The 22558-nt window shown below is 38.7% G+C and overlaps 1 protein-coding gene across 5 annotated transcripts in view; it reads right to left on the reverse strand.

Annotated features, from left to right (window-relative positions):
* Positions 1-22558, reverse strand: part of eya4 (EYA transcriptional coactivator and phosphatase 4) — a 52629-nt gene that overhangs the window by 3601 nt on the left and 26470 nt on the right. For 3 of the 5 annotated variants that reach the window (XM_055019950.1, XM_055019949.1, XM_055019953.1), the window contains 16 exons: positions 19686-19735; positions 16850-16971; positions 13870-13953; positions 13165-13242; positions 12509-12575; positions 12281-12423; positions 10968-11111; positions 10773-10855; positions 9607-9781; positions 8033-8169; positions 7700-7783; positions 3617-3706; positions 2721-2779; positions 2338-2498; positions 1962-2076; positions 1672-1793 (listed from right to left, as the gene is read on the reverse strand). In XM_055019950.1, the coding sequence (XP_054875925.1) occupies positions 1672-1793; positions 1962-2076; positions 2338-2498; positions 2721-2779; positions 3617-3706; positions 7700-7783; positions 8033-8169; positions 9607-9781; positions 10773-10855; positions 10968-11111; positions 12281-12423; positions 12509-12575; positions 13165-13242; positions 13870-13953; positions 16850-16971; positions 19686-19735 (1714 nt within the window). The remainder of the gene's footprint in view (positions 1-1671; positions 1794-1961; positions 2077-2337; positions 2499-2720; positions 2780-3616; positions 3707-7699; positions 7784-8032; positions 8170-9606; positions 9782-10772; positions 10856-10967; positions 11112-12280; positions 12424-12508; positions 12576-13164; positions 13243-13869; positions 13954-16849; positions 16972-19685; positions 19736-22558) is intronic. The other 2 variants (XM_055019952.1, XM_055019951.1) reach the window with 1 other exon arrangement.

A 22558-nucleotide genomic window follows, 5' to 3' on the forward strand; every position in this document is an offset into this window, starting at 1 on the left:
GGGAGCTTGAGGGTTCTGCGCAGTATCTTGGCTGTGCCAAGGACTGCACATTTCTGGACTGAGATGTCTGATGTTGTTCCTGGGATCTGTTGTAGCCACTGCTCCAGTTTGGGGGTTACTGCCCCGAGGGCCCCGATGACCAGGCACCACTGTGGTCTTCACCTTCCAGGCCCTCTCCAGTTCTCCCTGAGGCCCTGGTATTTCTCCAGTTTCTCGTGCTCCTTTTTCCTGATGTTGCAATAACTTGGTATTGCTACTACCACAACGGCTTTCCTCTGATTTTTATCCACTACGACAATGTCTGGTTGGTTCGCCATACCATTCTGTCTGTGTCTGGATCTGGAAGTCCCACAGGATCTTAGCTCTGGCGTTCTCCACCACCTTTGGGGGTGTTTCCCACTTTGATCTCGGGGTTTCCAGTCCATATTCTGCACAGATGTTTCTGTACACAATGCCTGCCACTTGGTTATGTCGCTCCATGTACGCTTTCCCTGCCAGTATCTTGCACCCTGCTGTGATGTGCTGGACTGTCTCAGGGCCTCCTTGCACAACCTACACCTTGGGTCTTGTCTGGTGTGGTAGATCTGGGCCTCTATTGCTCTGGTGTTATGGTTAGTTGCTTTCTATATATATATATATATATATATATATATATATATATATATATATATATATATTATATATATATGAACGTTTTGGTGCAAAAACCCCATAAAAAAAAGCAAAAGACAGATACAAATTGATGCTGGTAAGAGATGTCATTATTCAAAGTGAAACAAATCCTAAATCTACTGAGATGAACTGAAAAGACAAAACAATAAGAACATCCTAACTGACCTAAAACATTAAAAGTTTGGTTTGATTTAATGTCAAACAAAAGAAGAGAATCTGACTTGTAGTGAAGCGTATATAGATATCTGATTTCAAATGTAAATTCGCATCTAGCATTTTTTAGTCACAGTCATTTTAAAACTTTTTTGCTGTAAATATGAGCATGCCTAAATCAGTATACATTTTTTTTACCCTTTTCTCAATGTAAAAATCCAACAGGCAGACAATTCCTTACTTGAATTGTCCTTCTCACTTTTAAGAGTGGCTTTTTGTGTCATTTTTACACAGCAGGGAAGCAGAAAGTTATTGGTTGTAGAAATAAAAAATGATTAAAAAAATTCCAGGGTTAAACCTATCGAGTGTGGAATAAATCTCAAGTTGAATATCACATTTTTCCAAATAGTTTTCATTCAAATATCTATTTCTGTGTTTATATTTTAACACATCCTTACCAGGACATCTAATACATCTCAGCTTGGTGTATTTCAGGTTAATTAATCAGGGAAAGTTCTGATTTTGAATGATCAACTTGCCAGTCAAAATTAGGGCCAAAAAGCTGAAATGTGGTCATCAGTCAATTCTTTGCTACATCTCCATTTTTATAATGAAAAGATCTGGCTGCTTGGAGGAGAAACAAGAAAAGAAGGACTCAAGACTTTTGTACAGTGATATTTACACTTCGGTTTTGTTGAAAATGCCATTCACTCCACAGGACAAAGAAAAACATATGGAGCTCTAACTTTTCTCACATTTCACGTTCCGTGTTATTTGATGTAAGCCAGGCAGAGTATGTGTTGTTTTTTTCCTGTGTGTGTGTGTGTGTGTGTGTCTGGTTCTTACCTATTTTTGTAGCACTGTAAATGTTTTCAATGGGGAAAACTGATCCAAGACTATACAGAAGAACCTTCGCCAGCGCCGGTATGAGCTGCGTCGTTGTTACCAACACATTTACACAGTTACTCCTGCAGGCAAGAGGAACATGAAAGCAGCATTAATGGATAACAGAGTCTAACTACTGAATAAATGCATTTTGTTTTTAATTTATGCTCTTCAAAATCAGCTGCATTGCATCAACCGTCTTCACCAAGAAGAAAATATGTTGCTCGGTATTTGCATGAAAGAGTGCAAACCTTGAGCTTATGATGGACAAGGACTTGAGTGCGTGGGTGAGCCAGGAATCAGTCAGAGCCTCCACCTCTGCTCTGAGCTGCAGCCAGGCATCTCTCTTAGCAGGGCCCAGCAGACCTTTAACACAACAAATTAAATATTTGGTGTAACTTTTTTCTTTTCTTCTTCTTCTTTTTTTTTTTTTTTTTTAAGAATCCAGCATCAAAACAATTGTTCTACCCTGAAAAAGAACGACTCAAAATGAAACCCCAGAAAGATACATTACATTTATGCCAGTGATGTGTGTGAGTGAAGAAAAATAATAATAATAAATAAAACCTTCTTGAAGAGTGTCTCCTTTCAAATAGTGACCAAGAGATTCCATGTTAATTGGCTTACCCCCTACATTGTTTTTGTATGTGCTATACAACTCTTTGACCCGTCGGTAGCGGAAGGCCAGCTTCCTCATCCAGTCGACCCCACCGCGGACCCCCGTAGCCAGGCACAGGTTGGCGCTGGTTGCAGCTGCATGGAAGCCATCAGTTGCAAAACTGTAAGTACTGTCAATAATAATGATATGTTTTATTTAAAAAGTCTGCTCTGTTAGAAAAAAAAGCTTAATTATTATTAGTCATGAAAAGTGATTTGCATGAAGCAACTTAAAACGACTTTTAGGAACCAGAGAGCTAATAAAAGACAGAGTTTCACCCAGGATAATGGGAGCCGCATGCAGTGGCTCGCCTTTTTTTTTTTTGCAGAACAGTTAAATATTACATAATCACCTTAAGTCTTGGCCATTGTCATCTGATGACACATCATCAATATGTACCTGATCACATTCCTGCATTCACAAAAAAAAAAAAAAACACATAAATGAGACAATTATGTTACATAGAACAGTGATGTTATGCCACATTTTATCCCCATCCGTCAGAGTTAATGGATGGAGATAAATTCAAAACTATACCAGAAGATAATTTGCTAAAGGTCAAAGTTCAGACAAATGCCGCTTAAAACCAACAAGAATTTCAACAAGAATTTGTAAAGCACACAGCCGGAGTTACAGTAGCATGGTCCAGATCAAAGCATACTGGTCTTCATATTGTTTGTGTCAAAATAGCCCAATCAGAGTTCTGTTCAAATTTCAACTGTGAATATGTAACAAGACTTGAAAATTGCTGTTCACAGATGAAGCTCATTCAAACCGTCTGAGCTTCAGTTACTTTGCAAAAGAAAAAAATATATATCCTCCAATTTTTCAGTCACACTGACCCTATCGTTCAGATATTTATTTATAAATTCAAAAAAATTGAAAAAGAAAAAACAACAACAAAAAAAACAAATAAATGCAAACTTCTTTTTCATTCCATCTCAAATCATCTCTAAATTATGTTTTGTTTTAGCCTAAAATCCTGGTAAAGTACATTAAAATGTGTCTAAACTTATTTTTTTTTCAGGCGAGCCCTGCACATACAATATAGTTAGCATTGAAATAAAGTTAGTGGGGTTTTTTAACCACAAGAGGGCAGTAGTAGTATTTCAATACATGAAATGTCTGACGTACGCCCTTGTGCTAAATTCAGAGGCAAGTCATCTTAAATATAGGTTTATTGAATATATATGTTGAATATATAAAGTATATGTTTTTGTTGAATTGTTTTTTTGTGTTATCTCTCACCTCCAGGTCATTAAAGAATAAGTGTGTGTCAGCCATGTTGAAGATCATCTCTTCCATCCGCAGACCAAGTGTGACTGCCATTGGAGGGTCCTTAAAAAGCATAAAATACAACAAAATTAAAAAGAGCAATTTTATCATCTCCAGTCTAGTCGTAAAAAAAACAAAAACAAAACAAAACAAAAAAAAGAAACATTTTACAATGTGCACACTTTTCCAATTCACACCTCTGCCCTCCACCCACTGCTGGAGTCGGTACATTCTGCTCATCACACCAGACGGTGACAGACAAGCTGCACTTGCCCTGTCCCATCAACATTCCTAAAACTTGCAGTGGGGGGAAAAGGGATGAGCAAAATGAAGTGTGTGCGTCCCCTCCTGTGCGTACTGCGGAGAGTCGGTACCCTCGGAGGCAGATGCTTTAGTTTATTTGGTATGTGAATGGTTTGCGTGCGTGTGTGTGTGCGTGCATTCGCGTGTTTGGGAGAACACAGTCTGCCCTGCCAGCCCGGGGCTCAGCTGCAAAAACCATCATCTGTGATGGGTCAGCGCGGGTCGACAGCTTGCTGCACAATTCGCTGACACTATCAGACGACTAGAATAGAAAGATACTTACAGGAGGGTGACTGAAAGTTAAAAAGAGGGAAACTTACACAGACAACATTTGTGAGTCTGAGAATAAGTAGAAAAATGATTTAATATTCAAGAGTTCTGACTTTACTCACTTTTGAGTCAGTAAGATTACAATTATTCCAATGGAGAAATGGCCAACTATGTGCTTTGTGTTCTCCATTAAAGTCCAAACTTTCATCTTTTTCTCAAAAAATATGTTTCCTTTCCTCATAATCTTAAAAAAAATCTTTTTAAGTTCAATCGCATGTTGCATCAAGCTGCAACTGAGACATAAAGGGTTTGAAATAAATGTTGCTAATGTCCCAAAAAGCTGTTTATAAGAGTGAATTTATGTCTTACAGTTTCTCAGTCAATAAAGTAAATTATATTTTGGAATTGATGCAAACAAAAGGCAGTTAGTCAAATTAATGAGAAAATGTTTAGCACATTCTCAATCCAAAACATTGAATTATGATAAATATTTTGTCCTAATTTCCAAAAGCAACCAACCCAGTTTTAGTTTACTCTCTCAAGAAATGAAAGCTTGGGGTTCACCAGTTGCTCATGCGTTTCCTCTTGAATGTGGACTTGATTTTAAAAAGTTGATTTCAAAATAGCTCAACTCCAGTTCCAGCTCTTCCAAACAAAATCTATGTAGTTTGAAATAATAAAGTGCATCATTCCTTTCATCTTCAGAAAATGAGCTGAGGAAAACAAAACAAGTGTCATCTTTTTTAACAATATCTTAAAGCTTTTCCCTTTTTTTATTTTAAAGAACACAGTGATTCAGCAAGCCTGGAAAACTTTTTTCTATGTTTACTTTTTGTAGGCTTGCATGAACTGGGGTGATTGTCTTTCAATACTTAGATGTTGTTGGGCTCAATACTCTTTGGACAAATATCATTGTAAAAATGTATTTATGTATTTTGATCATGTGGATAAATCCAATTGTTCAGCTATGATTGGAGACAGACGTTAACAAATACCTGTCTGTTTTATCAATCCTCCTACACATTAAATAACTTTGGGGGTCTTTGATTACTTTTCAAGTGTAATAGAAAAAGTAAACTTTATTAAATGCACAGAAGATCGGAAAAAAGCACAATAAAAATTATTGCAAAAAAATTGCTGACTTTAATATTATTGTTAGTGTTATTTTTATTAAATCTAGCATAATATTACTATCCTAAAGGTGTCATAGTGGCTGCTTTACTGGATGTTTTGGAAAACCTTAAGATTAAAGTTCATCCTAATTCACTTGAAGTGGATGTGATAAGGTTGAGGTCAACCTGGCTAGTTCTGCTCTATATTTGTTAATGACCCGGCCATGCTGGTGTGTGTGGGTAACATGTCATGGATGTGCTGCCACTTCAATAATAAACCACCAACCACCACACTAAGGCAATTTTGTATTTGCCCACAACAGTTGGAAACCTCTGACAACTTGTTATGCCTAACGGAGAGTGCATTGAGTTAACAGTACACCCCAACAGACACTGAGTCAATCTCATTACCAGAATGCAGACCTCAAGCTAAAACTTTTCCTGATTGTTTCTCCACAATAAGTGTGGGAGAAACCAAGCTGGATCAACCGCTAAGTCCACATGTGTTTCCATGTCTCACCCCCACACTCACCAATTTACAACTCATCAGGACGTTTCTCATACCCATTAAATGTAATTTGCCAAACATTAAATGAGGGGGAGGGGGAAAGAAAGAAAAAATACTGCATGAATACAAAGTACTTCTGTGCCCACAAAACTGCATCTGTAAAACTTCTGGCCTGCCAGGGGTTTCATGCCAGTTTGGCTTCACACTGTGTGTGTGTGTGTGTTCTGCCAGTTTTTTGTTTTACTGCCAACAGGATCAGGATATTAGACCTGAGCAGGTTTTAAAAGCCTTTACAGGCTGGCTACTAGCTGTAGTTGTGCACACAGGAACAACGTCACCCAGTAAATAAATGTAACCTGGGCCACAAAGCATGATCCAAGATCAGAGCCAGGAGCTGTTAAAATAAAGGGAAGTATAAACAGTGTAGCTGGTGTGTGATAAAGTGAGACCACCAAATAAGTTTAGAGAAAATTGAAATAAGCATTACTCAAAGTAAGAAATTAGCACATAATTTTCATTGGTTGTGATTAAACTAATGAAGGCATTGACAGTTATTAATAGCTTCATTTAAAGACTAATTTTACTGTGTACGTGATCATAAATTGACCGTAGCATTCCTGGAACTTTTAATGTAACATAAGTAATCTACTGAGAGAAATAAAGGCACATCGAGGACTCATTCTGTTATTTTTGAGTATATTTTGTGTAATCTTGGACTCTTGTCTCAGAGCTGGTGAATTTCCCTTCGAACTGCTCCCAGGGCAAAACAGGACCAGGTGCTCACTTAGCGTGAGCTGTGTTTCCGCTGCCACAAAAGCCATACTTGACATAGAGACGCTTCTACCAGTTCTTCTATAAAAACTGTTTCACCACTACAATAGCATAAGCTCTAGTAAATGCAGGTCAAGGCATTGCATAGAGCTGTTATCACAGTTTAACTGATTTTGACTGTGTGTGTCAAAATCATTGTGTTTTAATAATCGCCAGCTGCTTCAAATCAGCATGTGTAGCTCATGTTTGCAGCAGTGTTTATAAATTCCAATTAGTTGAAAATTAGTCTGGTGAAAATATAACAGTTATTGTGGATAAAAAATGTTTTGCAACTTGAAATTTTTACATTTAATCAAATTAAAACCTCAAACGCTGTTGTGTTATGTTAGTATTTTATGAAGTTGACCAACATAAAGCATCCCATAAATGAGAAGTGAAATAACTTTAGACTTTATTTAGCAAAAAAATGAAAAATAAAAGTCTCTAGAGCACTTATGTGTTCGTCCTTCTTAAGTTAAAACTTTTAAAGAAACACCTTTTTGCTGTATTTACAGTGGCTGTTTTTGCTAACTGTCAGTTTTTCCCCATAAAATAACCTTGTGATAAAATCCATCTGCCTTTAAACTGTGACCACATTTCCTATGTCTGTTAAAAAAAAAGCACTCCCGGAGCATGATGCTGCCACCACCGTTTTTCTTCCCACCACACAAAGCATCTTATATGTAAGCCAAAAAGTAAAATGCAAATCTCATCTGACCAGAGCAACTTCCTCCTCCCTTTGACTATAAAACAATGAAAAAAGGATCCAAAATTTAATGTAAGAGATGGCTTTAGTGTTGTGTTAGTACATTATTGTACAAGATCTGATCAAACCAGTTCATAACTGCATTTGTAATAGGATCAATGTAAGGAGTCTATAGTGATTCTACTTTAGTAGGGAAGCTCTATCAGCGACAGATAGGCATGTCTTTAACATTTCACCTATTTTCCCCCAAACTGACTGAGGTCATTCAGTGTGGGTGGAAAGATTTTCCCAGAAGAAATCGACAGTAATGTAATTCTATCAGATTGTGAAAACGGTGTCATACGTACCTTGCCATATTTCTGTGCATAGGAGCCTGTGAGCAAAGAATGGAAGACGATGATCGTCTCATCAAGATCCCACACAAACACTCTCTGCAAAACCAAACGAGAGAGATTAGGTATTTCACAACAACCCAAAAAAATGAAGAAAACGTTTTGCCTGTATACTTTTATTGTACAAGACACTAAAAACTATTCCATGTCCCTTTCTTTTGTACTGCAGTCAACAGTAAGCAGGTTGGATAAAAATCAAACAACATACCATATTTCCATTGAGATTTGAATAGATTGTTTATTCAGAACTCCAAGTACTCTGTGAGAGCGAGTTCTTTAGTTCTTTACCTCCAGGTCACTGTCAGGGGGAGGAGAAGGGTTGTTTTTGCGGCCCCTGCCGCGAGACTTGGACCCCCCACTCCGGCAGGCTCTATCGTCCAGCTCTTTGATGGGCGTGGAGGGGCTCTGCACTGTATCAAAGTCCCCTGAGAGTGAGTACAGACACAGAAAATGTGCTTGAAACATTTCATATTTGGAAATCTTCCCAAATCTCCCTCAAAACTACACAAGCAATCAAACTATGTCCAGTGCATTGGAAAGTAATAATGTGGTTAGAGCTGATTTCACAAGTGTTCTGTTGCTCTAAATCAGACTTGTACAGCCTGTCAAATTTAATAATTCAATGTAATTGGAATGCCAGATCAACTTAAAAGAAAGCAGGAAACCCAAAAAAGAACCATTGGTCGTTTCGACAAATTTTGGGATAAGGGGAACATGTGAAGGTTTAGCAAAATGAGAAAGACATAACTTATGTGATCTGATTGTTCTTGCATAGACACTGCATGTGTATCTGCAAAGAAATACAGAAGAATGCACACAAAGACGCACACACACACACCCACACACACACACAGAGACACACAGAGACACACACACACATTCTTCCACACGAGCACGCCCTCCCCACTGCCATATGCTCCTACTGCTGCCTGGTAACTAGAACCAGACCTTAAGCTTCGACTCTCATATTGTTATGTCTCAATCTGAGTGGAAAGGGAGAGTGTGAGAGTGCGAGTGGATGACAAAGACACACTACATGTGACGGACGACAACAACAACAAAAAAAGAACAGATACACACTGGATCTGCTTGGTCAGAGGGAGATTGAGGAAAAAGTGAGAAAGCTAAGGAAAGGGGAAAAGTCAGTGATAGCAAGAATGATAAGCTGTTCTAATCAGTGATTCTGAATTACAGCCAAGACAAACCAAAGTCAAACAAGAAAAAAAAAGAAAGAAAGTTGAATGTTGCAGTTGACCTAAAGTTATGTTTTTAGGCACAGTTTGGTGTATTTTTAGCACACACATGCATACTAGTACAATATTTAGCATTAGCTGTTTGGAAATAAAAATGTGGCCCAATGGTTAGACGATGATTTTGATCGTCTAACTTTTGGGCTTTTCTGCAACTTTTGTTGCAATGGATTACAATAATCTTGTTGACTCAAACAACTTGTTGACACGGCATCACTTGAACATAAAGTTATTAAATACTTTTTTCTTGAGTGGTTCCTCTCAAAGACTCCACATTTGTAGATGCTGCCTCTTGAAACTATTTTGCCAGAGGTACTATTTTTGCTTTTTTTTTTTTTTTTTTGCATATCATGCCTTGATCTGTATAAATATTAAATTTTGCTGCAAAAATCCACTTTAAACCATATTGACATAAAGATCTGGAAGGGTGTGAAGGCAGTTTTTTTGGACACTTCAGAATTTCAGAGTTTAAATATTAGTCATAGACAAAACAAGTACACTCAAAATGCATCAAAATCTTGCCTTACTGCCTCTCTTGTTTCAAACATTTTGATTTAGCTCAACTATAAGGCACTTTGGTGAAACTCAGACGTATTAAGGAATCTTGCAAACCTGGGTGAATCTCAGCAGCCTGTCCGGTCATGGCAGGAGCGGGATCCTGTAGCTGATAGGCTGCCGTAGAGCCGGTGCCATCCACGCTGTTGGAGGTCATGTATGATCCGTAAGTGGAGGGAGAGTAATACTGCGCATACTGGTTTTGGCCAAACGTCGTGTACGAGGGATAATCCTGCAGATGATAACACTGATTGTGAGCACATAAAGACAAGAAGTACAAGAAGCAACATGCTTCAGCTTCCAGGAAACGGCCCAGACGTACTGCAGAGAGCAGATTTTACTAGTGTTCCCTCTCATTTCTCTAATCCTTCATTCCCTCCAGTCTTTATTTTATATCCCAGAGACAATCAAAGCTTTGTGCTTCTCCATTTAAATGACCAAGTGGAGATGGGCACTTTTATGACTCAGCTCTCTAAAACTGTCAGTACATCCATCTCTGGAAGTCTTTATAAACTGCAGCATACCACATAAATGCACATAAACATTCTTGCACAGATGGTGTGTAGTCAGACAGAGAGTTGTACGCAAGTCTGTTCTCATGTTCTACAATGTGGACAGACTTAATTGTTTTCTGCCAGACTCCAGTCCCTCCTTTTGGTCTTGTGCTTTTTTTTCCTTCTTTTTATTATTCAGTAAAGCGTTTCCAATATGCAAGGGATCATTTTGCTAGCTCACATTGAAACTGATCACCTAACCATAAACTTTAACCGGTTTGACCATAGCCTTAAAATTGGTTATATCAAACAATTTATCATGTTTTTAATGCTAAAGTGTTTTGTCCTCAAATTGGTGCTGTATTCCTGAGTGTGAGCATTAAATCAAAATGATCCTCACAACTTGAGAAATACAAGCGCACACACACACACTCCACCCACATTGCCGTTTTTTGGGCTTCTTTTATTAACAACCACATCTATGTTTCCCCAGGTTGCAAAATTACTGTAAGGTTCTATTTCTTCATTCTGCTGTAAAAGAACAAATCACTTAGGTTTTCAAATATCTTGCTAAGTAAATTATGCAAAATACTTTAGCTTAACTGTGGACATCAAATCTGACAAACAATTCTGAATAGTTATGGAGGATCATTTGTCTTATCGAGTGCAGGAAAGCGAATGCTGATGTACTAGATTGACAATTACTGTGTGTGTATGTTTGTATAGTACCTGCTGTGTGGCAGTGTAGTTGGCAGGGTTGGATACAGAGTTGTTGGTGGCGTAGAGGCCTGACGAAGGAGTGAAACTGGAACCTTTGAAAACAAAACACAAGAACACAAAAAGTGGGACCGAAAACCTTTGTGAAGAGGTAATCTCACTCCCAGAACCTGCTTGGAGAGAAATATGTATATTCACTGAACCGACCTGGCATCTGATAGGGTGAATAGGCAGTCTGTCCGGGCTGAGGTGTGGTGAAGCCGGGGCTGTAGCTGAGGCCAGTCTGTAGTGGAGACTGACTCTGGGTGAGGCTGCTCTCCGTCTTAATCCCAGGAAGCATCACACCCAGATCTGTGAAGAGAACAAACAAAAACTGGTTATATTTTATTTCACAAAATATCTCTCTTGCAATGAGATTCACAGTAACTCTTTAGTTATTTTTCTCTCTCTGGTAGTACCAGTAAAACTGTTGAATGCCTGGTTTAATTTGATGCCTCAGTATATGTCCTACAGTTTTAACTAGAACCAAAATTTCTCATCTTTCGACTACTAATGAAAGACCTTGTTGCCCATTGATTAAATAGCCCATAGAATCTAATACTGAAAAAGTCATGTTTTAAAACCAGGTAATTTTGAAATTAATTTAACGCTTTTTTTTCTTCCGTTTCACAAGAATTCATTATGTTTTTTTTAATTTTGTTCTCTTTGTCAAACAATGTAAGCTGTTGCATTTCAAAATGGAAGTGAAGTGCAAAGTTAACAGACAAAGTTTTAATGTGTGGAAATAATGTAACAAAATTGTACCAGCTTAATAAAACTATGTATATATATTTAGAAATTGCTGACAATAGTGAAACTTATTGTTCTTGCATTAAGCTGCTTCAATACAGTGGAAAACAACTTGGAACTCACTAAATATCAGCTAATTATATCTGTGCCATGCAAGTTGTTTTTGTCAATAATATATTTGGGCAATGCTTGTTGTAAGGATGCTCTAGTAGAATGATCAACATATAAAAATAAGTTGTTTAATTGTTATGGCAGCAGATGCAGCCACAGTTAAACCATGTTGCAATGGTTTGAACTTACTTCTTCTCTCTCTGCTTTCTGCAAATTTGAGGTCATAGTTCAAGTTCTATTAGAACTTATGAGATGCTAATCACATGCATTCATTTGTGAAAACAATGCCTTGTTGCCACAGTTATGCATCATAACAACTATCCAGAAGTAAAGAAGTAAGAACAAAAAAACCTCTTAGCTGCACAGCTTCCAAAACCACGAGGAATAATTGTCTAAACATGAAATGCCTCAACCAAACAAAATGAAAAGTCTACAAAAAGAACAAATGAGAACTAACGTAACAGAGCAACTCCAACATTCTGCCACCATGCCCAACCTAATTCTAGCATTATAGATAACCCTCCCTCACCTGTTGCTGCTTAATCTCTGGCTGTAAGATTTCACACCTATAACTCTTATTAGTCTAATTTTTAGTCATTTTTAGTGCCTGCTGTTCATACCATAAGTGGAGAGTCCGTAGGCCTGTCCCGTCTGTGAGTAAGCTGTATAAACGGTTGACTGCTGCATGCTGCTGAACTGAGGCTGGCCAGCGTATGTTGGCATCGCAGGAGCCGGTGGTGTGGAGAGGATGTGAGGGTAGGGCCTGGGAAAATAGAGGTGAGCTTATAGACAACTCTACCTCATCAAAAATGTGTTTGAAAGAACAAAGAAAACGCAAGCAAACTTACTTTGACGGGTAGAGCGAAGGAGAGTACTGATGGGCCGAACGAGGGCTGTATCCGCTGCTGGTGATTACTGAAAGCAGTGAAATAATCCCAAACAAGAGAGTTTGAAACCGGTGTTTAGCTTTGCTTATAATAAAATCCTTCATGACCAGCATAACTCAAGGGCTCTGGCTTATTGGAGCTGAAATGCTATTCCAGTAAACACACAATCTGAAGCATTTTGAATGGAGAAAAGCCAAGTTCTCCACTGCAGAGAGAGAGTCCAAAAAAAAAAAAAAAAAAAAGAAACCCTTGCAGAGGGCCTCACAGGGAAACACAATGTCTTTTTGTGGTCATTGAGATGTCAGAGCACCGTACTGACAAACACCCACTACTTTTAAGCGCTCTCGCAAATGCTTTGTGTATCCGCGTGTGGGTTTTGCAGTGTAAAAGAACCACAGGTCTGTTTGTGATTCTAAAAAAAAAAAAAAAAAAAAGACAACCGTGAAAATGTCTCTCATCCTTGTGCCAGCCTTTCATGATGCAATCCAAGGCCAGACAGCAGTTCAGTGGATTAAAGCTTTCAGCAGTGCTGCCACTGAGCTGAAATGGATGATGACGATATCTATGGGAGACAATGGTTTTGTGTGTGTCGAGCTGAAGTGCTTGACATGCTTTACCTGAGCCAGCATATGTGTCCAGCGCTGTGTCGCCTGTCGTGGTGACCGTATCACTGCTATTCAACGGCTCTGTTTTCACTTGAAAGAATAGGACAAGAATTGGAGTTATAGTTTTAAGCTTATTATGTTTCATAAATAAAACAAAAAAAAAAACAACCCATAAATCATGCAGGGTAAAAAGCAAATAAACAAATACATCACCATGCAATTCTGCAATTCCAGTGTGTCAACAGAAAGCTGAGTGCAGGGGTTCCCCTTTTTTTTTTTAAAGCTAATCAAAGTTCGCCGTTGAGGGTATCGAGTTTAAATAACTACAACCTAACTGAGCACCTTAATGTACCCGCCTTCCTGTTTTTCATTCAAGTTCCTGAAAATGATAAATACCATGAAATTCGATAATTACGTTTAAAACACAATTATGTACAGAAAACCACCTGGCAAATTTCCCTTCACATCTACTGACTTCCCCTGCAAATCCATGAAAACCGATCCTCTGACCAGTGGGAACCTCTGCAATACTACATTTGAAGACCACACACGCTGTAATAAATTCAGTGTTGGCATGTCAAACACAAACAATACAGCACAGCAAACAAAAGCCAATCAGAACAGGCCCTGGAAGAAAATCATTCTCTACTACACAGACTGACCCTCTGTGCTGTTAATGTAATGCTCTATGAGTTTCACACACATGCTCCTCTGTACCATAGTCCTTGGAACCCGAGGCCGGGGGCGGGCTGCTGCAGCCCAGCAGCCAATCAGCCGTGTTTAGAACGGTCATGCTTTCACCTGCAGGAGTGCAAGGCGGGAAGATGGAGAGGATATGATGCAACTAAAACCACGTGCATGATCCATGGTAGATTATTGCATCACACAGATCATTATGAAACATTGGTTTAAAATACATGTAGAAAAATGTGGAACTTTTTTTTTTTTTTTTTTTTGGCTTGACTATTTAACTTTGAGAAATGTAAGCAAAGGTCAACAAAACAGTAGAATAAGAAGCACAATTTTGGCAAAGAAGACATTTCATAGTGGCTTTCTAAAAGAAACATTCTTTGTGTTTACTCATATTGTAATGTTAAAGGAAAAATTATTTAAGTGGGGCAAATGAGCAAAAACAGAAGGAATCTATAAGGAGGCAAAAGACTTTATTTCACCACCGTAAAAGTGTCAACTCAACAAAGCTTTAATAGATTCGCCTAGAAGTAAATCTGGGTCATTGCGTGGATAAATAAAAGATGGAAACATTTCAGTGGTTTAAAGTGTTGTTGCAAATTGTGTAGTTAATATTTTTTATTCGTTTCAAAAAAAAAGAATTTCAATGTGGACTGAGAGTAAAGGCTGTTTGATGCACCTTTCTCTGCTTCCATCTCTGTACATATGTGTGTAAGCGATTTCCTCCAAGCAACAAAGAAACCAACTGCAGGACGTGATCACCAATTTAAAACAGCCTGCCTCTTGACCCTCTTTATATAGTGCATACGGTCCTTGGTCACTTCTTTGAACATGATTAAAACTCATCAGCGACCATATGAGAACTCCATTTAATTCCGGTCGGCTTCATTAATCCCCTCAGGGAGCAATAGAGCCCAGTGGACCAGCTATAATGAAGACAAATGAGTTGCTGTGGAGATGGCCCGTGGGCCTGAGTGTTGGCTGATGTCAGGTGAGGGGAATGCTGGTTATGTAGTTTGTTTTGGCTGTCTGTGTGTAGTCCTGACTTTGTCTGCTTTAACTATTAACTGTGAGCTCATCACAGATGACTTGATGGCGTCTGAATTTGGTGTTAGTCTGCCTGGGCCGATGCTATTAATGTAGCCGCGTCTGTTTTAGCACGTCGAGACGAGCAAACTGCAAGATGAAGCTCGTTCTATTATCATCTGCTATCAAATTGTGGTTAGATCAAAGGATTGTCTTCAATAAAACCTTTAAATCCTGTGTTATTACATTGTAAAATTCCTTTGAAGCCCACTGAGAGAATAGGAGAGTAAAGGGTGACGTAAAGGGATGCAAAAGAAAAAAAAAAGATAAATTGTGTGGAAGGCGGGGGAGAAAAGGCTAGTGGAGAAAGAAAAGAGAAGAGAAAAGTGCAAGCTAGCGTTGACATCTAAGACAGCAGTGATGCTTTAATGCTCTTGTAGAGGAAATAGTTTCCAGTAGGATTTTGGACTTGCACTTAAACTCAACACACACACAGATGCAGTTTGCCAAGTGGTTAGCCGAGGAAAGCAGAAGAGCTTTACTGTGTGTTTACACACATTCTGTGGTGATTTACTAAAGCACTAATGCCAGTGGGTACGTGTGTGTGCACTCGCACATTTGCATGTGCATGTCTAATGTTCGTCTCCACAAATGTCCTCATCCTGTATTTATCTGTGCATGTTGAAAATCTTAAGAACATATTTTTTTCACAACAGGTTTCATGATGTTGAATTCAAATGCTTTTGCTTGAACCAAGTTTCAGAGTGTGGCTTGCATGTGTGTTTTCTGTCAGATGGTCTGTAGCTGTTCACAGGGTTTGTACTTCTGAAAATAAAGTACATTTTAAGGTTTTAGGCAGTGAATGCTGAACTGTTCATTGTAACTTGGGGCTTAACTTCATATTGCACAAAAATACAATTTATCCAGGAGGAAAATCAAGACATTTTTGGCAACCAGGAAAAGAAAAATCACATTCTTGTTTAAAGTTTACGGCAACATTATCATTTTTATTATGACATTGATCATTTAGGTGGATGCAGAAATTAAGAAACTCTTTTTCTACACAAATAAAATGTACTATAATGCTCTAGTCAGTTGGAAGAATTTCAGGCTTACGCATCATATAATATTCAGTACTTAGAAATTAAAAAATACGTCTTCTTGTCTAGGTTTTAGATTTGCTGTTGCTTTTAGACAACTAAATCTTTTCTCCTTCTTTGAATTTTTCTGCCAAGCAGTTTAATCATTGAGACACAATGTTTATATCAATCTTTTCCTGGCTAGGAATGGAGCAAAGGAACCGAACTGCCCAACATGTGTATCTGTGTTTTCCAGTGCAACGCATAAACATTTTTGTCAGAGTTGACACGCCTTTTTTTTTTCTTTCCATTTTGTGCATTTTTCATTGAAATAACAATGCCATCTTAACGTATTCATTCCGCGTGACATTTTTAACAGCTTGCCATGTTGAAAGCCATGAAGTTAAAAAAGCACTCTTTTGTAGTTTGTACTGTATTGTACTGAACACAACAAAAATGGGGAACAATATGCTTTGGTCAAATGAGACTAAATTGAACTGTTTGGCCTACAAACAAAATGCCATGAAAGGTAAAAAAATAATACTGTACTTCACTAAAACAGACAATGCCCATTTTGAAACACGGTGGAGGCAGTACTATGCTGTGGGGAGGTTTTTCTTCAGCAGAGGCAAGAGAGTTGGACAGCCATAAAGACAGGGAAATTGTGGAAGAAAATCTCTTAAGACTTAAAAGTTAAACTTTACACTAGATATAATAAAAATAAAAAATAAAAAAAAATCTTTGTCTCCACAATTTAGCTTTACTTTGTGATGCTTTCTTACTACTGGAATAAATTGAAGTGTGGGGGTCATAATGTGACAAAGAGACTTTGAGACCATTAAACGACTTAAAGGGACCTCTCCATCACAGTCACAGCTGGTAAACGTGTTCTGCCTGCTCACCTCCTGTTCCATTAGTGGTGATGGAGGGACTGCCAAGGTTGCTCTTGTCCAGTTTGGAGCCTGTCGAGTCTCCGGCTCCCACGCGGTTATGAGGACTGGCTAGGTCCTGCATTTCCATAGACCTAACAGAGGTGAGAATGGAGGGCAGGGAGGAATAAGATGAACCGCAATTCTTGAATGACACACACACACACACACAAAAAAAAAACCTCAACAGAAAAAAAAAAAAAAAAACGCTCTCACAGCTGGAGGACCTACCTCTTTGATTTAATATGTAAGACTCCCAGTGAGCACATTCAGTCATATTCAGTATTCCCACAGTGTCATAAACCTCATGCTGCTCTGTATCGGTCAGCTTAGCCGAGCATGTGTTCAGAGGCGTTAGACATTGACTATGGGCCTGCTGGCTATTTTATGAACTGGGATGTGTGCGCTTGGGAGTGAATGTGTGTATGCACTTGCCGGCAGCAATACAAACCCACAGCCTGCCATGCTTCAGCTTTTACAATGTGCTCTACATGCATGACTGGGACGGATCAACGCACAAGGTGGTGATGATAAACTGAGAGTGTGAGAGTGAGTGCGCGGGCAGTCAGAGGGAGAAGAGATAAAATAACAGCTGGAGTTCAAATATACTGTTCCTCAATGTCTATTGAGATCTATATTCCTTTTAAAAGTTGGAACAAAACGTATTGAAGAAGTAAATCACTTTTTGCTACTGTTAATGCATGCACATTGTGAGAAAAACCAACTCAAAACTCAAGTTTATTACTAGTCATCACTGAAGACTCACAGCAGCAGGAGAGGTTTTTAGTGGGAGGACACAGTTCTTTGTTAACTCATTGCGTGTGTAGACAGTACCTCTTAAAAATGTGTGTGTGAGCCCTTAGTCACTGACCTTGAGGTTTTCTCAAACTCTTCTTTTTGCGCGATACATCAAAGGCCAAACAAATACAGAGATGGAAAAAGAACCAAACTAATGCGGGCTGTTGCTGGAAAGAGTGAACATCCCTGCAGATATCTCTACATCTCTACACATGACTGCAAACCAAAGTCAAGATAAATAACAAACATTTTATAGCTGCCCGGGGAAGCAGAAGTAAAATGTACAGGGAACAAAGAATTTAATTCTATTAATCTTTTAGAAAGTAAGACATGGTGTTCACCTGCACATTCAGACTAAAATAATGCCTTTTATATTATGTGCACAGAGTTAGCGAGTTTCACAGTTGCTTTTCCGCTGTGCGTTCAAAACCCTTCATCCATCCTTACTTTTGTCTTTCAACAGCAGGAAATAATTCTCTCTCCCCTCCTTGCCCATTTTCCCCCCTCTCTGTTTTTGCTCGTCTCCAGAGGCAGTGGCAGGATTTGGTGTTTCATAAACTCTTTTCTGTTTTTTACATTATGTCTGGCCTTTGACTAAAATGAGCACAATTCTAGTAAAATATATGGCTCGATGGAGTCAAAGACATACAGCAGATTCAGAGATGCAGCTAAGGATTATATTCATTCCAGTTTTTTGATCGAATGTTTTATTTTAGAAGGAGAAAAGGCCTCATGTCAGTAAAATGTCCCGTTTCCAATCAGCTGTAGAGTTAGTGACTTCAGTGCCTTGTAAAAATATATGTAGACCTCTAACCTTTGGTCATGTTAAGATGACAAACTTCCATTTATTCCATTGTGATTGACCAACTGTGATGTTAAAGAAAAAGGAAAGATAAATATGTGCAAACTAAGATTTGAGTCATTGCTTGCAGTTGGGGAATGTTTCTAGCTTTCTCTGGACATCTAAAGGCTAAAATGTACTACCTTTCTTCCTTAAAAATAATTTAATCCAAACAGATGGAGAAGCACTTTTGCAATTGTTTCTTGTTTAGATTTAGATCTAGAGTTACTATAACAGGGCCGTTATTACATGATGAATATGCCCAGATCCAAACCACGGTAGCTCTGCCTGTATCTGTAGCGGCAGTGTACTGCTGGAAGGAGAACCCGACACTTAGCCTATATATTTTTCCATCCATCTTTTCATCAACTCTTACCAGGTTCCTGCCTTCCTCAGAGTATGATGCTGCTACCACCAGGTTTTACTGTGCGTAATGTTAATATTTTCCCCCCTGGGCAATTAGTACATTTCCAGTCTCATCTGGCCAGAGCAACTTAAATACTTGTCTCCCACATAAACTGGATTTTACTTTGGTACATCTGAGTGTGGGGATTGCAAAAGTATACTCACCACAAAAGCATTATAAAAGCTTCTAAAATTTTTAATTTTACTTGCATTTGTTTGATCTGGATGATGTAAACTTTTTCAGGTTTCATCACTAAAAATTTTTTAACCATACATCCATTTTCCTCTACTCCATGATTACATACTACTTTTTGTTTGTCTACCACATTGAAGCATAATACATTTTGTGATAATAAAGTCACAAGATGTCAAAATAAAAGCGATGGTATATGTGTGCCCTTGCAAGGTACTCTATTTTATAACTTTAAACTACCTGATCTGGAACATTTTGGCAGGTTATGCCAGAAAAAGGATCCATCCTCTAAATGCATGCATGGGATGTGTCATTTGCGTTTCAGCTCAGGGTAATCAGTATATCTTTCTTTTGCATGTGAGTGTGTGTGTGTGGTTTTCAGAAACTGAAGCCTATGGGAAGTACCGATGACCTCACCACTGCTTGTGACTGCAGTGAAACCTCACCTCTCTGCACCATGATCAGAGAAACAGGACACACACACACACACACACGCACACGCACACACACACACACCCCCACACGCACACACGCACTCAGTGTAAACAGCACAAACATATAAATGAGCATACCTGGCGTCTGAAGGGTCTGGAACATGAGATTCACTGTGTGATTTCTTCACCTGCGGAGAAACCAGAAGACAGTAAATTACTTTGCAAACACACAACCGCTTGTGTGAAGCATTACACACAAGCGACTCATAAGAACCAGTGTTAAATGTCCCATAAACAAGCCCCATAAAATGGTGTTAATGAGTCAAGCACATTGTACCAGGATTATAAAAAGATGTGATTAAAAAAAAAAAAAAAAACGAAAAGAAAAAGTATTTCTTCAACATTTCCAGAAGATGAAGCTATCTGTTAAGCAAATTATCAAAAACGAAAAACCATATTTTATTATTTTTAAATTTAGTTGGGTTTGTAACATTACCAAAGTGCAAAAATAATTCACAGTAAAAAAAAAAAACTCTGAAACTTATTATGGACTCATGACATGCTAGAGACACTGTTGAAGTGAAGAATATTGTTCTAAATGGCTTTTTGTACTTTAGAGTCGTGCAGTGCTGCTCCTCCCCCACCTGTTGTTGGTACACATTTCCCTGGGTACAAGAAATTGAACTTGAAATTGAAATTGAAGAGAAAGGACTGAAGGAGACTTACCCATTGGCTAATATCAGGTAACTGTACTGATGTTACTTTTTAAGAAGCAGAAACAGAAAGGGCTCACTTGAAAACTACAATAAAAGCTGTTTTTTAAGTTGAAATTGTCTCCAACTCAAAACCAAATAATGCAAATGCAGCTGAAACTGAGACATTTATATACGGAGTATAAAAAGAGATCACAGCCAACAGTTTCCACTGTCTGATAGACGTTCAAAATAAACCTGCTCTGTTTGAGATCAGTCAGGAGTTAGAAAATAATTTTATTTGCCAGGAGACAGAATAAGGAGATTTTTTTTTTTCTTTAGCTTTCTCAAAATTTAGGCATTTCTCAAAATTTAGGCGTTTATATTTTTTCTTAGGATTTGATAGAGAGTGCATGACTTAGGTCGAACACATTGCATGTCTTTGAATGACTTTTTTCGCAGTCATTCTGGTCCACTCCTCCTGACAAAGTTAATGAAACAAAATCAAGATTGTGGGTCGTCTTGCTCACACACATCGTTTCTGCCCTAATTCCACATGCTGGCCTCCATTTAACTGAAATGTTGTAAAATATGCTCCTGGTGTGTCTGACGTTAAAGAGAGTATAAAAATGTAACATCAAAAACCTGTCTGACATTGTTCCTGCAGTTAGCATATAAAAATAATTTACGTTACTTTATCTGACTATAAATGAGAAAAGCTTACTCTTATTTAAGATTAGACAATCAGATAAAATGGTTCTGTCTTTTCCATAGTTGTGCAAATCTGGTGCAACCTTGTGTTAAAAATAACTTAATACATTTTACATTATTTTTCCAGTAAGACTTTGTAATTTGAAAATTAAAGCATCTGGACAATATTTCACTTTTTTAAAATTTTTTAAATTTCTGTGAAGATATTCAAACACTGTGATATTTTTTATCAATCCAGTCAAAACCTGATCATTTTATACCATCCCATATTTTCAAATAAGTCACAACCTGCTGACTGTAGCAGTAGGTTCCACTAAGTTCGAAGTGCTAACTACAGTCTAAGTGACAGATATTAACTTTCCCTTGTTCACCTGTGACCCTATCTCCATCCTGCGCTCGGTCGCTGCTCTCAACCCCTTATAAGAGTTTAAAGGTCCCAGCGGGGTCATGTTAGGTCACAGCGGAGAGGTCGCTCCTCACCGTTAAACATGTCCATGTAGAAACTGAACTCAGCCTTGACTTTGGGAGGTATACTTGTGACATGTGGTCAAGTCAATCAGTGTGTATGGGTTCTTGGGAAAAAAAAAAAAAGGTTACGGAAAACCATACTTCGGTCTCTACCTCAGCATACGCTCCCTACACACAGGCTCTGTTTATGCACGCCTTTGTGTGAGGCTATGTGGAGACAGACAGCAGACCAGTGGTTCTCTATTAAAATTCCTCGCTCTTATTTGGAGCAGGAACTAATTAGACGAGTAAATGCAGGGTGGAGCGAGGGCCAATGTGTACCAGCTGCCCTATAATCACTGTGTCAACACACTGTCAAGGTGTAGGGGCACGCGCAGGCTGCCAAACACACAGTCCCACACAGGGTAAAACGCAGTCGCAGGAAAATTCAACTAGGCAGCATACATCCAGGTAGTTTCCAAATTATCCCAATCATAGGTAAGTGCACAGAAAAAGTGCAAGGCAGACGCTAAACTGCGGTTAACTGGAAACTAGGACATGTCTGCGCGTTGATGTGTGTGTGGAGAGGACGCTGTTGTGCTGCTATGGTTCTGATTAGAGGATCCTGCTGAGAGCGAATAAGAAGCAGCACTTAGCTGTTTAAGACAGAGGTCAAAGGTCGGCCAGACTTCTCATATGGATTGCTTTACACACACACACACACACACCCACACACACTCACGCACGGACGCACACCCACACACCCACACACAACACTTTCGTGTCACTTTTCATGCTTTACTGAAATTTAACAAGGCTGTCAGTCACAGCATCAACGGGGATGGCCGTGAGAAACTGCAATCCACATGTAGCGCACATGCAGGACCCCTGACACACACATGCACACATGCAGTAATGCACAAGCTTGGCTTGGTTTCTGTCTCAACATGATCTACGAAAACACAAGCACACGCAGGCTTTGATCCCGGAAAGCTTTTAGGACGCACGCGTTCTCTCAGTGTCCGAGTCTCTCGCCTGGCTCAGTGTGACGAGTCTTTTATCTTTGACTCTTAGACATGCTTGTTTCATATAAAAATAAAAGAAAATCGTATTTGTTTTATGGGGTAGTCAAATATGATAGCAGTAATAAGTTATTAAGAC

This window comes from Poeciliopsis prolifica, unplaced genomic scaffold (assembly GCF_027474105.1).
Source record: "Poeciliopsis prolifica strain line A6 unplaced genomic scaffold, Auburn_PproV2 SCAFFOLD065, whole genome shotgun sequence".
Taxonomy (NCBI): domain Eukaryota; kingdom Metazoa; phylum Chordata; class Actinopteri; order Cyprinodontiformes; family Poeciliidae; genus Poeciliopsis; species Poeciliopsis prolifica.